The 17198-nt window shown below is 44.4% G+C and overlaps 2 protein-coding genes across 6 annotated transcripts in view; one reads left to right on the forward strand and one right to left on the reverse strand.

Annotated features, from left to right (window-relative positions):
- RASGRF2 (Ras protein specific guanine nucleotide releasing factor 2) overlaps positions 1 to 1588 on the reverse strand; it is a gene marked incomplete at its 5' end in the record, with an annotated part of 237048 nt that extends 235460 nt beyond the window's left edge. For all 5 annotated transcript variants that reach the window (XM_082458029.1, XM_082458028.1, XM_082458030.1 and 2 more), the window contains one exon: positions 1301 to 1588. In XM_082458029.1, the coding sequence (XP_082314155.1) occupies positions 1301 to 1588 (288 nt within the window). The remainder of the gene's footprint in view (positions 1 to 1300) is intronic.
- LOC309658996 (uncharacterized protein) lies at positions 1587 to 16822 on the forward strand (the record flags this gene model as incomplete). Its single annotated transcript, XM_082458319.1, has 2 exons — positions 1587 to 2014; positions 12496 to 16822. The coding sequence occupies 2 exons, from the start codon at positions 1587 to 1589 to the stop codon at positions 12545 to 12547; spliced, it is 480 nt and encodes a 159-aa protein (XP_082314445.1). The 3' UTR covers positions 12548 to 16822.
- Positions 16823 to 17198: the final 376 nt, after the last annotated feature.

Below are 17198 nucleotides of genomic sequence, written 5' to 3' on the forward strand. Positions count from 1 at the left end.
TTTCCAGTATCTATATCTACAAAATTGGAAATCAGTTTTTCAAAGAACTCTCAACATGCCCTCAAAAACCAAAGGGAATATTTTTAAATTTTCAGATGTAGAAGTGTTATACCAAGTTTAATCAGTTAAGTCTGAATGATTTATAGTGAAACCAAAGTGAAAAAAATCAAACTTCTGGTTGATCTAGTTTTAGCTCCTCTTAATTTTACACATTGTTTTATGAGCCCCCAGGGGTTATGTAGGCATCTTACTCATCTTTCCGTCGCTAGCGCCTCTCACAGCCGCCCTCGGGGATTTGCAGTAGAAGCTGTTTGGCCTGACTTACATGGAAAATTAAGCTGCTAAAAATTTTTATGCAACAACAGAGACCATCAGCCTCTTTTTTTCAAGGTGGAGATCTAGAAGCAAAGTGAGAACATTTGGGAGCATAAAATTAGTCTGCTTTAACTTTAATAAGAAATGGTGATTGAAAAAAATACAAATTTCGCACTTGCAGGAATGGGAGGCGGGGGGCGGGAGTTACTAAATCTGGAGGGTTTTTTCCTCCCTAAGTGCAAAACATAGCAAAACTAATAAAATTATGACCCAGAATAAAAAGGTCACATTCATTTTCGAAGCATTCATTTAAAGGTATACAGAAGCGTTCTTTAAAAATGCCCGCATATTTACACAGAGCAGGAATGTGGCTACCAAATATTAATCCTGAGGGAAACGGATACACATTTACCTTCATAATTAGACACAGCAGGCCAAATGTTAAAGTAAACTGACATAAACCACAAAGACAGATTGAAAGTGACCAACAGAAAGTGCCCGTCCGTCCTGGGAGCCCCGCTTGTTCCCTGCACAGCCACTGATCAAACATCTGCAGGCAAAGAAACCTACACTCACTAGCCGGGTGACGGAGAAACCAAACTTTTCCAAATAAGTTAGTTCCGCCTTGCCAATCTAAATCCAACAGGTGTCAACCCACGTCGCCACACTAAGTCCTTCCGAACAAGGTGTAGAGAAGCAATGTAAGGTTAGCAAGGAAGCTGCAACGACCCGACAGCTTTCAGGGTCTCGGAAAATACAAAGCCGAGCCCCTATTCCAACGGATCACAAGGAGATGGAGGACAGGGCGGGGATGGAGATGGGGAGGCGGAGGAGGGGAGCTGTCCTGCCACAGACGCCGCAGGGGAATCTCGAATCTCGGAGGGTGGTCCCAGTGTCGGATCGAGCCCTCGACCTCTGGGCTTAGAAAAAGTGGGCATTGCCGCGGCCGCAGGCAGGGAGACGGGGAGGGGATGGCGCGTGGTACCTGCTTATCCAGAGCGTCCCGGGCGCCGCCCGGCCCGGCCCCGGCCCTGGGCGGCGCGAGTGCCCGCTCGCAGCTGCAGCCCTCCAGGAGGTACATGCCCGCCGGGCGGCAGCTCTGCTCGCCCTCAAAGTAGAAGAGCACATTCTGGTAGAGGGCGAACCACTTTTCGTGCCAGCGGCTCGCCTCGGTTGCCTTCTTGCTCAGGAAGCCGCGCTTGGTGCCCTCTTTGCGGGCTAGGAAGGCCAGGTACAGGGCGTGCCCCTCGTTGTAGCGCACGCTCTTCTGCATGGTGAGGGCGCTGGGGGCTCACCCCTGCCTCGCGGCCATCTCCCGCCGGCTCGTCCGAAGGCGCGCCCGCTCGGCTCCCGACGGCGGAGGACTCTCCCTTTCCGGGCGCCGCGCACAGGGCACGCCGTCGGCCTCCCGGGCGCAGCGCGGCGCGGCGCGGCGCGGCGCGTCGCCGCGCGGGTCCGAGGGGCGCCGGGCCGTGGCCGGGGCACGTTGTCTTCCGCCACCGCCGCCCTCCCGGCCGAGCGAAGCCCCCGGAGCCCCCGACGCCCGCGTGGAGAGTGGCCCCGCGAGGGCGGCCGGCCGGCCGGCCGTTGCTTTGCCCAAAGTTGCGGGAGCCCGAGCCCCCGCGGCGGGCTGGGGCGGCGCGCCGCGCCGCAGCCTGTGGAGGACTGTCCTCGGGCAACTCGCTCCGGGAGACAGAAGGTAAAACGTCACGTGGGAGATCAGCTGTAATCGGCTTGGAGACCGATTTAAAGGGCAAAGTCGGCGCGGCGGCGGTGACGGCGGCGCAGCCCGCTTAACCGCGGCGCGCGTCCCTCCCTCGCCCGCCGGCCAGGCCGCTGCCTCTGCTCCGGCCGCGAAGGGGCGGTTCGCGCAGAGGTGGAGGCGTGCGGCGACCGCACACACCCGCTCACACGCGCGCTCGATCGCACGCGCACACACACACATACACACAAGTATGTAGACTCACAAACACAGGCAAATGCACACTCACAGGGTGCGCACAGTCCCAACACAAACGCTTGCGTTTGCACAATTACACACTCACGCATACAAACAGGAACACACAAATACACAGTCACAGACACCACACACTCCAAAACACACAAATATATTTGCACAAATACACACAACGCAATACTTAAGCACACAGAAAATTATGCGCTCACATATATACAAGTAACACCCACAACGTGCATTCCTACACACAAAAATACAAACCCATTTACAAATACACACGTAGGCAACCACACACATGCACACACTGACACGCTCACCCAAACACACATTTACACACACAAATCATACACTCATCCACACGTTCAACCAAACTCACGCACACAATATAGACACATGCACACTTTTACACTCATACACACACCCATACAAACTGCACACAAATACACACCCATACACAACACGTTTATATTCGCACACTCATGGTCATACACTCACACAGACACATGATCATATACAAACACATACATGAACACACACACATGAACACACAAATACACACATTCACTCCAAAGTACACACAAATAACATTCATACACAAGCACTCACAAACATACAAATACACATTCATGCAAATTCATACACTTCCACAAACCCACTGACACATACAACACACTCACACTCATCCACGACTGTGTTTCCATGGCAGTGAGTGGAGTCACAGGATGGCTTTGCATAACGGGCAACCTTGACTTTCCCACCTGTACTTGCACTGCTGTATTTAAAACTCGAGGTGAGTGTGACTCTCCTGTTCCCAGAAAGGTATCGGATGCTGTTGGTTCCCTGTCAATGACCGTGATTTCTCAGGATTAAGATGAAAGAGACTACATTTTAAGCACAGGGTTTTCAACCAGGAAGAAATACCCAAACAGCGAGACTTGTGGCCCCTGACAGAATCGATTCCTCAGAGGCCACGCTGTCATAGGTTCACTAGATACCCTTGCTGGGACTGGGATTCATTTGATAAATAAATCTTACAGGTTCAGCCAGAAAACCAAGACCCCTAGTATACAATATAAGTGGAAAAGAAATGATGTGCACAGCAGCTGTGAGAGAAAGCTAGTGAACACTCCAGGGAGTAGCAGTGTTTGATTCTGCTGTATACATTTTTTAGTCCCCTTAGTCACTTATCATAAAAATGGTTTGTCAACATGTTATTGTTAAAGACAAAATAATAATGATAATAATAAAATCCTTTTCTGGGCCATGAATCTGCCACAATACACCTGTCTTGTACCACTAGTTGTGAGTTCATTAACTGGTAGTCCAGGGGTTCTGCTGTAAGTTGTGTTTTTGCAGAATATTTTAACCCTGCCTCACTGAGCAGCTGAGTGTTTCCATCTTACCTCAAAAAAAATCACTATTAAAAACTATAAAATAGGGACGTGGCCATTTGAAATTACAGTATGAGCACTGTGGTCATTTTCCTTTACATATTTTTAAATAGCTAAAGGACAGTGCTTTGCAGATTTGGGTTTAACTCAGCTGGGAGCTTGCATTGTTCTTTAGAGGAGATACAAACAAGCATAGAGACACTAAGTAAATGTGGACAAGGTTTTGAGCCAGATTCTAGATGCAGAAAAGATGGCAATTGCCTCAGGAGGCTTTTCATTGCCTTCTCTGTGATCTAAACCCCGTAAGCGAGTTGACAGCAGTACAGTTGATGAGCTCCATTTTTGAGTGGAAACCATTAAGGGTGTGGATTCAGTACAAAAACAGTTTTGCAATGATTATTTAGAACTCCTAACCACTTGTGTTTTTTCAGATGTGAAACTTTTTTTTTTCCCAGTAAACAATGTCTCTGGTGTTGAGGCTAATTTCAGTGCTTATTTATCCTTTCTGTCTACTCAAATATCCTTTGATTTGAACCACAAGAAGTATTCTTCTCAGCCTCAGTCTGTCATCACTTCCTACCATGGACGGTGTTGTGGCCATCATATGCCCCCTGATAGCAAGAGAAAGGAACTCTGATTTCTTCCAAAATTTGGCTGGTGACCATTATGGGTTTTAATTATGGAAATTCACTGGGAGAACTACTTATTGATCACCTGTTTATGTCCTCAACACTATATTTAAGTGATGTAGAGGATATAGGGAAAAGACTTTGCCACTGCCCCTATGTGCTCAGTCTACTGAGAATAGGATTTAATGTTTAGGCACTTCTCACCTAACTGTTCCTCCAAGGCACAGCTGCACCACCCAGTAGGAGAGCTTATGTGCAGTAGGTATCCGTGCGATTCGTAAATATTTCCCAAATTAATTTAATATTTGGTCACTGAATTATTAAAGAGGGCACACACATTAGCAAACATTAGATCATTCTGTAAGACTGTAAGAGACGGAAACAACTAAAAATTCCTGGACATTCTAGAGAAGCTATATCCAGTGACTGCCTGATGGGCATTTGTGGGCTTTTAGCTTCCTTCATCCATATGGAAACTGCACCCCTGGAATGGTGCCATCTTGAAAAACAAAGGGCCAGGAGGTTATGTAAATGAGGATGCTTTTCCCCCCAGCTGATCAAACAGGCTGGCAAAAGGGACTGTGTTCCAAGTGGGTGGAAACAAGCTCTTCTATGAATTCATTATTTTTCCTTCTTGCATTTCATGGACTCTTTCCCAAAAGGGTCAGTTTAAGTTGATTTTCGAGAACAGCAGTGCATTTCTCAGTGACGATGAGAGTCCTCTTTGACTTTTTCTAGGCAGGTTAAGAGAAAAAAAATTAGCGATGAGCTATCATTATCTGGAAACCCTAATTACTACCTGTAGAGAGAGATGATTTCCAGATAATTGGACAAAAAAGGAAGGGAGGGAGAGAGGGAAGGAGGAAGGAAGGGAGGGAGGAAGGAAAGAAGGAAGGAAAAGAGGGAGGGAACAAAGAGGGAAGGTAAGAAGGAAAGAGAAACTTTCATCTGGGTTGTCCAAAGCTATTAAGGTTGGGGAGGTGGAGGAGGGGAGCTCATTCTACATGAATAGAACCTAATCCATAGCTTTCCCAGATCCCTAATTCAGGCATGAGAAGACATTCCAGGAGAGCTCTGTGGTCAAATACTATTCAGAGGTTAGGAGGACAGCAGGCAAGAAAGTGAAGACGCAGCAGGCAGGCAGGGCCTGGGGAGCGTGGTAGCCCAGAAGCTAAGTAAAGAAAGTGTTTAGAGAAAGAGAGAGTGATCAGCTGTATCAGATGCTTCTTTGATGTTAAGTTAGATGCTAACCATTGAGTTTGGACAATGAGGGGATCGTTGGTGATGGTGACAGCCATGGTTTCAGTGGAGTGGTAGGGCTAAAAAGACTAAGTGGAATGGTTCACACACGTTACACATATTACACTCAAAATCCAGGATGCAAATCAAAAACTGTTTTAGGAAAAACTCTGTCAATCAACTTACCAGTATGGACTTGGAAGCTCAACACTCAGATCATGTCACTCTAAGCAGAGGCAGCTGTAGGCCCCTATAGGTACGTGCCAGGAACATTCTGACAGGTCCGGTCATCACGTGCCCCAGGACCACGTACACCTGAGTGAGAAGCACTGCTGAGTTCGGAAAAGATTCACTGCCACGGAAGAATGTGCTACAGGGAAAGACACCTGGTGAAACCCTGTCACGGTCACACAGCTGATAATGCTAAGATTGAATCCAACCTTATCACGGTCACTGCTTGTCCAGTGGTCACACAGTGGGGGGCTATCTGGCTGCTTCAGCAAGGAGTCTCTTTATTCTGCTCTGTCCCACTAAAGACTCTGAGCAGATGTTCTTGGTGGCTCTGTGTCATCTTGCTGGGTTCAGTTTCTCCTCATGCTGTAGGTGCAGGTGCAAATGGTGTAGGGCACAGGCTGTATGCTTTTGCTTAGCCTGAACTCTGAAAGTTTTGAAACCTTGGGGATAAGAAGTAGAAAAGGAGTGGGTGAGGCTGTGGGAGTGATTTGAAAACCATAAACAGTTTTCTGTCTCTTAGGATCTGGAGCCTTGGATTCCCCTTTGGTGTAGAAACTCTTCCTTCATAAGAAGCCCTGTAATAGGCTCTTCAGTTCAGAAATATGAAGCAAATGCCCTCTCATTCTGGGAGAAAACTGTGAAGGGATCTAAATGCGAGTGTTTTGGCTCAAAAGCTCAGCATTCTTTTGTAATACATGTTATTGTGTGCATAGCTACTCTAGGAAGAGATGTTTCTTTTTCTTCTGGCAGAGACTGGCTTGATACAGAAATAAAAGCACTACTCTCCTCTCCTGGCATGGAGAGGACTCTATTTCCCAGCCCTTCTTACCATATAACTGGGTTTTGGCCTAAGGGATGTGGGCAGACATGATGGGCACCTCTTTCTAGGTCCTTTCAGGATCATCTCTGCTCTCTCTTCTCCTTGGTAAGAGTAAAGACACATATTGAAGTCAACAGGGCCATAGGATAGAAGAAGCCACAGTCCCTGAGTCACTGCATGGCTTCGAGCTGCCAGGAGCAGCCCAACCCATGTGACATTGTGACATAAGCAAAACATAAACTTTTGTTTTATCAAGCCACAGAGATACTAGGTTTGTTGTTACAACTAGTGTTAATTGCCCTGACTGATACATTTCTCTGTGCATTTAAAGTTCATTATACTATAAACTGTTCTTTGTACTTTTTAAAAACAGGCTTATTGTGGTATGAATGACCTACAATAACTGCACATATTTAAAGGATACTATTTGATAAATGTTGACATACTTGTATATCCATGAACCCATAGCCACAATCAAAATAACAAACATTTCTATCACGCCCAATAGTCTCCTCATTCCCCTTTGAAATTCTTTCCTTCCCACCTCTCCTTCCCCTCCACCCCCATGCAAACACTGGTCTACTTTGTCACTGTTAGTTTGCATTTTTTAGAATTTTGTAAAACGGACTCATACAGTATGTAGTCTTTTTGTCTGGTGTCTTTCACTCTGCATAGTGGATTGAGATTCATCCATTTTGATGAGCTTATCAATAGTTTTTTCCTTTTCATTTCTGAGTAGTATTCTGTTGTATGAGTTCATCCATTTGCCTGTTGATGGACATTTGAGTTGTCCTTTGGATTAACCTAAGAACACTAAGATTTTCTCCTGTATTTTCTTTCAGAAGTTTTCTGTTGTTAGCTCTTATATTTAGATCCATGATCCAAAGGTATGAGGTATGAATTGAGGTTCGTATTTTTGCATATGGCTATCCAACTGTTCCAGCACCATTTGTTGAAAAGATTATTCTTCTCCTACGGAATTACCTTGGCACCCTTGTCAAAAATCAGTTGGCTACACGTGTGTGGATCTATTCCTGGACTGTATTCTGTTCCTTTGATGTGTGTCTTATATATATATATATATATATATATATATATATATATATATATATATATATATATATATATATACACAAATTTACATTGATATATAACTTTACACCAACTTCACACTGTCTTGATGAACTTTTTAAAAAGTCTTAAAAAATCAATAGTTTAAGACATTAAACTGCATCTCCTTCTTTAAAATTGTTTTGGCTATTTTAAGTCTTGCAATTCCATACAAATTTTAGATTCAGATCACAAATTTCTGAAAAAAAATTGCTGGGGTTTAGATTGGGATTGGATTGAATCTATAAGTCAATTTGGAGAGAATTGACATCTTAACAATATTGAGCCCTCCAATCCATAAGCATGGTGTATCTCCCCATTTTCGGTCTTCTTTAATTTCTCTCAGCAGTGTTGTGTAGTTTTCAGTGTACAGGTCTTCACAACTGTTGTCTAATTTATTCTAAGTATATCATATTTTTTGATGCAATAGTGTCTTAGCTCAGGCTGCTCTAACAAAATACCATAAACTGGGTGGCTTGTCAGCAACAGAAATTTCTCATGTCCTAGAATCTAAAAGTCCAAGATCATGGTGCTAACATGGTGGGGTCCAGTGAGAGTCCTCTTCCTGGTTGCAGACTGTGGACTTCTCGTATCCTCATAGGGTAAAGAGAGAGAGCTTTGGTCCCTTCATTGTCTTATAACGGTACCTATTTCATTCATGAGGGCTCTACCCTCATGGTCTAATTACCTCCCAAAGGCCCCAATTGCTATTATCATCACATTGGAGTTAGATTTCAATATATGAATGGGGGGTGAGGGTGGACACAAATAGTCAACAACAAATAGTAAATGGTATGTTTTAATTTATTTTCTGGTTGCTCACTGACAGTATATAGGTATAAAATTTAGTTTGACATTGATCTTGTACCCTGAAACCTTACTATATTCACTCATAAGTTCTTATAACCTCTTCATAGACTTGTTTAAGATTTGCTACATAGACAATCATGTCATCTGTTAATAAAAATGCTTTCATTTCTTCCTTTCATATCAGTATGTCTTTTATTTCTATTTCTTGCCTTTTGCTATGGCTAAGACCTCTAGAAAAAATGTTAAACAGAAGAGGTGAGAATGTACATCCTTGCTTCTTCCTTATCTCAGGAGGAAAGGATTCACCAGGTATTATGTTATCTGTAGCTTTTTCATAGACGCCCTTAATCAGGTTGAAGAAGTTCCCAGCTATTCCTGGTTTGCAGAGTTGTTTTTTTTTTTTTTTAATCATGATTGGATATTGAATTTTGGCAGATGCTTTTTCTTATGTTCATATGGTTTTACTTTTTAAATCATTCAATATGGTGAAGCAATAGTTTTAAGTAATAGTGTTAAATAGACATTGCATTCCTAGGATAAGCTCTACTTCATCATGATGTATCGTCTACTGTTAATCCCGTACAGTGCGTTTTTCATCTCAAACATTAGATTTTTCTTCTCTAAAAGTTTGATTGGGTCTTTTTGTCTTCCATTTTCCTTTTCATCGCACTCATGCTTTCTTTTACCTTATCAAACATATGGGGTATATTTATAATAGCTGTTTTAATGTTCTTATCCATCAAGTCTGCCATTTATGTCATTTCTGGGTCTGCTCTTATTAATTACATTTTCTCTTTCCTATGAGCCACATTTTCCTGAGTCTGCCATTTTTGGTTAGATGCCAGACACTGTGAACTTTACATTTTCAGTTCTGTTGTTCTCACTGTGTTTGTTTGTTTGTTGTAATATACTCTTTTAAATATTTTTGACTTTGTTCTGGAACTCAGTTAAGTATCTTGAAGACTTACTTTTAAGCTTTTTTAAGGAGGTTCGGAACAGCCTTTCATCTAGGTTAGTCTGGCCCACCCAGCTGAGCGCTCTACTTCATACTCCTTGCGTTAGGCGATGTGTCTATTCTGACCACTAGGAAGTGGTGTGAACTCTGGAGCTTTCTCCTCTTGCTTCTCTCTGGACTTTTTGTTTCTGGCCTTACTCATTTTCTCACACACATGAGCTGATCTGAACTCAGCTAAAGACTGGAGGAGAACCTTCTGCGGATTTGGAGCTGTCTCTTTATGCAGCTGTCTCCTCTCCAGCAACCTGTCCTGTGTATTCTGGCCACTGGCTTCCCTGAACTCTAAATCTTGTCTCTTCAGCTCAGTGAGGCCACCAGGCCTTCTCTGGGTTCTCCCTTTCGGGGCCGCAGCCTGGCAACTGTCTCCAGGATGGCGGGGCGGTGGGGAGGAGGTGGCACTTGTAGGGCTCATCTCGCTTGCCTCCCTCACTCAAGGATCGCAGTCCCTTCCTGCCTATTGTCCTGTGTCTGGAAACCACTCCTTCATCTATTTTGTCCTAGATTGTGGTTGTTTAAGGCAAGAGGTAGAAGTTCTGTCTTCGTTCTTGAGAAGTTATTTGGCGGTTGCTCATAGGTGATGAAGAATTCATGTTGCTAGGATATCTACAAAGTAAAAGACAGGTAGGAGCTTCAACCCACATGTAGGAGAGACTGAAGAGGAGCTGCACCAAGCTCGGCAGAGCCTCACTGTGGTCTGGACCATTGATGTCCTCCCTACCCGAGGTGTGTTATTTAACACCAAAGACCACAGATGGCTCATATTGGACTATTAAGTCCCATTAGAGCCTTAAAATAAGCCCTCATGGTAGGGCATGTGTTTTCTCCAAATGAGAGTGATTCTTCCTTTCATAAAATCATCCTGAGAGGAGGTTGATTCTAGGACAAGTGAGAACTGAAGAGGAAAGGTTTGTGTCAAAGGGAGAGAGAAACTTTTTCTCCAGCAAGGAACTCCTAGGTTAGTCTCCATGTTAACATCTACATTCTCTGTTTTGTCGGAACCCTCTGTTCTCTGTTCTGAGGGAAATGAAAGAAAGGAACGATTCCATCATTGAGATGGGGTGGTAAAGGTGAGTGGTGCTTCCCCTTGCCAATCTCATTTCCCACTGGCCTGAGGGTGGGCAGCGGCCCATAGTTGCATGGAGGTGATTCCAGCTTCAAGGAGACACTAGACAAAGGTCCCTGGGGCTGGCAACTCAATGAGGAGGCTGGTGCAGGAGACCATATGCAGATCTTTTGGTGAACCCTCATAAGGAAGCACCCTAGTGGCCTCTTAGCAATTATTGAGATATAATTGACATATAACATTATATTAGTTGCAGGTGTACAACATCATGATTTGATATATGTACATATTGCAAAGAAAACATTTGGAGATGGCGAAGTCTCTACAGTCAACCGATGGGGGTATGAAAGCATGATAATCAGTCTAGATATTAACAGACATGTTTCCTATTTACCCTCCCTGACTGTTGGTGTCTAGACATACGCAAAGAGATGTGTAGGGTTGGTGGTTTTCAACCTTAGCTGCATATTAAGATCATGGGAGGGCTTCCCTGGTGGCGCAGTGGTTGAGAGTCTGCCTGCCAATGCAGGGGACACGGGTTCGAGCCCTGGTCTGGGAGGATCCCACATGCCGCGGAGCAACTGGACCCGTGAGCCACAACTACTGAGCCTGCGCGTCTGGAGCCTGTGCTCCCCAACGGGGGAGACCGCGACAGTGAGAGGCCCGCGCACCGCGATGAGGAGTGGTCCCCGCTCGCCGCAACTGGAGAAAGCCCTCGCACAGAAACGAAGACCCAACACAGCCAAAAATAATAAATAAATAATTAATTAATTAAAATTTAAAAAAAAAAAAGATCATGGGAGCTTTTAAAAAAGACCAGTGACTCTGCCCGCCCCCAGAAATTCTAATTCAAATTAGTCTGGGGTATAACTCAGGCATCTGCATTTTCAAAAGTTTCCAAGTAATTTGAATGGCTAGCTAGGGTTAAGAACCACTGCCCTAGGCCTTTGAGGCATATACACCTGTACAAAGCCATTCATCTCATCTGGGCCTGCACAGTAAAACCGCTTGTCTTCTTCCTCTTCATTTTCTTTCTTACTCTGCCAGGATCCACTGCAGGCTGCCTGGTGACTACTGCTCCTCTCACACCCTCTCACTACTCTTCTTTGTCTATTTTTCCTCAATCTGTCTTATATTGGGTTATTTCACCTGTATCCACAGCACTGTGCCCTTAAAAGACTAACCTCACCCAGCCATGAACAGCCAATCAGAGAGCTGCTTTCCTTCTGGGTGTCAGCCTCCATAGCCAATCAGGGAGCTACTTTTCTTCTACATAGCAGCCTGGTCAATCATAGCACACTGGCTGTGAGTTTCAGAGCCTTGTTTCTCCCCTGAAATCTGGTCTTCACAGGGTGACCAGGACTTCCTGGTTTTAGCATCGCAAGTTCTCCATCCTGCAAAACACCCCAGTCCCCAACAAATGAGATGACTGACCTCCCTAATCCTGGAGCCACTGCATGACTTCTTTGTTCCCAAGAGCTGTTTGTTTTTTAAGGCCATTGAAGGTTCAAGTCCATCTGAGTACTTGAGGGTGGAAGTGGCAAGTTACCAATGACCTAAGACTTACTATCCTGGAGCTTATTATCAAATCTTTATGCAGTTAAATTTCCATAGTTTATTTCAAATGGTAAAATTATCATGTTCAGTAAATGTGTCAGAGTCAAAAACACACATAGAGTAGCATATGTTTGCCTGAGGCAAAGAAAATGAGATTCTGTAACTGCTAGTCTTAGTTCTCAAGTAGTATGGGAAGATAATTTTATAACGTAGATTATTATTATTTGTGCGGACTTTGGTAAAAATTATTTTAAAAATGTATACAAAGAATAACAACAGGTGTGTACTTTATATTTGAAAAGGGCATTTACTTACCAACCACTAGCAAAGCATGTGCTCTGAATTGATTTTCCAGTGCCAGCGGTGGGCTTTGGTGCTCCATCCACATTCCTAGGGGCCAAGGATAGACATCTGGACCGAGCAATGCTGTGAGGGGCGGAGTGGTGCTCACACAAAACCTGGAAGTGGCAGTATGCAGAGACAGCATGGGCCTCTGAAGGACACTTAAGAAAGAGAAATTCCACCATCTGTGAGTCATCACTTTGAGTTTATTATTACTATATCCCTGTGCATTTATTAAAAACGCATAGGGCTTCCCTGGTGGCGCAGTGGTTGAGAATCTGCCTGCTAATTCAGGGGACATGGGTTCGAGCCCTGGTCTGGGAAGATCCCACATGCCACGGAGCAACTAGGCCCGTGAGCCACAATTACTGAGCCTGCGCGTCTGGAGCCTGTGCTCCGCAACAAGAGAGGCCGCGATAATGAGAGGCCCGCGCACCGCGATGAAGAGTGGCCCCTGCTTGCCACAACTAGAGAAAGCCCTCGCACAGAAACGAAGACCCAACACAGCCATAAATAAAAATAAAATTAAAATAAATAAATAATTTTTTAAAAAAATGCATATACTCTCAGTAGGGGCACACACCTTTGTGTGAATGGATTTATCAACTCATATGCCTTCCTAACAGGAGAAATAGAGCAGCCCGAAAGCCCTGGATCAAAAGGAGGAAAAAGTGGAGGGAGGGAGGGGAAGAGAGGTGGAGTGTGACGTTGAATTCTACGCAAAATATATAGTTAAAAGAATTGTGGGGAGGGATATGGGGAGATCTTATATCATTCAGGATCCAGTAAGGAAAATTTGAATATTTTAAATAGAGAGAATTTAATTCAGGGATAGAAGACCAAAGGAGTCAAATGGGGTTCAGGGTGGAAACTCAGAGACTAAGACCTGCAGGAAGTCAGTACAACTTCTGGGCTGTAGAGACAAAGGGAGAAGATGAACTCCTGGGCACCTGGAGTCACCTGGCAGAAGCTGGAATCTTGTGGGCTTGTCTGGCAGGAGCTGAAGCCATGGAAGAGACTCAGCTATTGCTGCAGACACTAGCCAAGGCAGAGATGGGGGAGAGAGAGAAAGAACTTGTTTACTCTTTCCTGCCTTCAAACTCACCAGTGTCTCTTGTTGGCTGAACTCACCCTGAGCCTGGCAGACAGATGCAGAGCAGGGTGAGGGCAAGAAGTGAATGTGAGAGCAAGCAGGCCCAAGACTGGCAAACACCCGAAAAATATCTACCTCTCTGCTTCATGAGCACACCAGTGGCATGCTCTCAGCATTGGGTACTCCAGCCCTAGATTTCAAAACATACAACCTTGAAGGCAGCTCTCCAAAACTCCTAACCCTATTCTCCCAAACTAGAAATAAGTTTATTCTGTAACCAGCTGAATGGCCTCTGTGACCCAGATCATCAAGAGGTCAATTCAATAAACATTTATCAACTTCTTACTTGTTTTGGTGGTGATGGTGGAAACAAATAGGAGTAAGACTCTAGAACCTCCAATAGTTTCCCATTTTTAAACAAGAGGGCAAGCAAATATACAACTATTTATAATGCAAGACAAGACAAAAGGCCAAAATGAGTTTTCCCTGTGGCCATCAGAAAACAAGGTGACTGAGCTAGATGATTAATAAAAAGAGAGCCAAATCATAGTTCATAGTTTGTATTTTCCAGGCTGGTGAGTTACGGTAAGACTAAGGACAGAAGAGACTTGCTGAAACTGATTAGGTGAAATTCTTTAGCACAAGTCCACATCAGATTCCCTGACTCAAATTCCATCTCTCACTAAATAAAGTCCAAGTTTCTTCCCCTGGCACAGAGGGTCCTCTGTGACCTGGTCTTGATTCCTGGTTTCTCTCATGTCCTACCACTTCAAATATTAATCTCCAGGAACTTTAAAATTCAAATTTTAATCTCCAGGCACTTCAAATATTAATCTCCAGTAACTCCATATTTCTGGTAGATCTCAGCTTTTACTATGTTCAGCAGTGCTTGTCGAATAAGTGACTGTTTCATGCCTCTAGCTCTTTATTTGCTTCTGTAAGAGCAGCCTTCTGTCTTCACCTGACAAGTGTCTGCTTATCCTGCAAGACACGGCTTGTTTATTTTTCCCCGGTGGAGGCTTCGCTGAGCCTCCAGCTGGATTTAGTCTTCTTTCCATGTGCTCTAGTTGCATTATCTCTCTTTTAGCATTTACCACAGTTTGGGAATTATCTGTTTACATGTCTGTCTCTGATACTGGATGGTAAGATCCTTGAGGCCAGGGACCCTGTCTTACTCATTTCTGAGCCTCAACAGAGGTCCCAATCCTGGGTGTTGTAAAGGCTCATCTGCACTGAACCTAGCTATGACCAACATTAGTAATTGCTACCCAAATCCCTCTCCACTTCTCTTCCCTAACAGTACCCTAAAAGTAAGAGTATTTCCAGGAGTGGGCTCTAATCTGCTCAAGCCACCAGCATACTCCACCTCTCCCACTCAGAGTGATCGATCTAAGCCAGTCCAATCAGAGTGAATTGAAACTCTAGGGTAAAGACTAAGGCTTTCTCTTTGCTTAGATGTGGATGAGAGCCAAGGAGCCTCTAGAACATCAGCCGTCATCTTGCAACCATGAGGAGAGCCAGCCTTAGCGTGGGATCAGTGCTGCGGAAGACAAAATGGAAAGACACGTTTGAAAAGGGGTCAGGGAGTGGGAGGATCGATGACATTATTGAACCTCTGGATCAAACCAGCACTGAAGTCTGCATTCTCAGCTGGGTTCTCTGTCATGTGCAGTATAACGAGGTTGGTGTGATACACTAGGAAAAGATTAGTATCTCTAGAGTTAAGCACACAATCAGGAAACAGTAAAGGGCAGCGTCAAGGAAACTACGTGATTCTCCAATCACTAGTCCAGCCCTTTATGGGTACTTCATTCTATTTTCTTCTTCATACTGCAGTTGTTTGTGTTCTTGTCCGGTTCTTTCCTCATAGTGCAAATTTCCCCAGGACAGGGCCTCAGCTGTTCTCATCTTTGACACCCCTGGACCCAGTACAGCTGGTCCCATGGTCTCAGGCTGAGTGGCTCAATACAGCCGAAGGAGCATCTGGGCTTATATGGATAAGACCTGCTGGTACGCTGGCAGTGGGAACCACCCCTGTGCTTTCTCCAACCATGTGCCCTATCCCTTCTATTCTACGGAATTCAGTGCATCTCACACCCCAGATTAGGCTCAGGGGAGGACCACCTTCCCTCTTTTCTGCCCTCTCAGACTGATAACTCCCACCTGTGCTGAACACATTTTTTGAAGTGGAAATCAGGCCACTGAAACTGAGAAACTGGAGTTTCCTAGTAGGAAAAACAGGGGAGAATGTGTGAAGGAGGGACAGTCCTGGTCCCCCAAGAGGGTTATACTCACTGCTCAATTGCTAGCCCATCTGAGTCAGGGCAGTTGGACTACTTCCAAGGGAAGAACTCAGAGAAGGGAGTGTACACTTCTACCTCACATCCCAGGCCCAGACCCTTGTTCAGATTTGTCACATGGTAGGACTTGCCCTGACAGTGGCAATCCCTGCTGTGGGGTGCCCTGGCTCTTAGGAAGGAGTCTCTGATGCTTCCTCTGGCTTTTCTTACTGCAACCCCACCTACCCCACAAAATGAGGGCATCCCTGCCCAAGAGGTGAAAATCTACTGAGCAAGCCTCTGCGTCCCACAAAGGAGGTCTCCTCTCTAGATTCAGAAATTACTGAAAAACAATGAGGCTTCAATGGAAAAGTAGGGACTCTAGATGGTAATGTAAGACCCAGAGCCTGGTGGGGACACACGTGTGCACACACACACACACACACACACACACACTTGATTTCATGTAGAGAAAACAGGTACTGGAGTTTGAGGAGGGTGGAAATAAAGAGAAGAGAGTGATGAGGAGCAGGGTGAGCCTTTAGCACTCTGGAAGTGAGACTTGCAAGCCTCAGTCAAGGGCATCTCTACCCAGCTGCTTTGGCCACTGCGTCTACCTCTCTCCATTCTTTTGAACTAAACATACTGGATTCCTTTGGGTAGTACAGTCATTTTCACAATGTTGATTCTTCCAATCCAAGAACATGGTGTATCTCTCCATCTGTTTGTGTCATCTTTGATTTCTTTCATCAGTGTCTTACGGTTTTCGGCATACAGGTCTTTTGTCTCCCTAGGTAGGTTTATTCCTAGGTATTTTATTCTTTTTGTTGCAATGGTAAATGGGAGTGTTTCCTTAATTTCTCTTTCAGATTTTTCATCATTAGTGTATAGGAATGCAAGAGATTTCTGTGCATTAATTTTGTATCCTGCTACTTTACCAAATTCATTGATTAGCTCTAGTAGTTTTCTGGTAGTATCTTTAGGATTCTCTATATATAGTATCATATCACCTGCAAACAGTGCCAGTTTTACTTCTTTTCCAATTTGTATTCCTTTTATTTCTTTTTCTTCTCTGATTGCTGTGGCTAAAACTTCCAAAACTATGTTGAATAATAGTGGTGAGAGTGGGCAACCTTGTCTTGTTCCTGATCTTAGTGGAAATGGTTTCAGTTTTTCACCATTGAGAATGATGCTGGCTGTGGGTTTGTCATATATGGCCTTTATTATGTTGAGGTAAGTTCCCTCTATGCCTACTTTCTGGAGGGTTTTTAATCATAAATGGGTGTTGAATTTTGTCAAAAGCTTTTTCTGCATCTATTGAGACTATCAACTGGCAAAGGATTA

The sequence above is a fragment of the Balaenoptera physalus genome (assembly GCF_965194825.1).
Source record: "Balaenoptera physalus genome assembly, chromosome: 3".
Taxonomy (NCBI): Eukaryota; Metazoa; Chordata; class Mammalia; order Artiodactyla; family Balaenopteridae; genus Balaenoptera; species Balaenoptera physalus.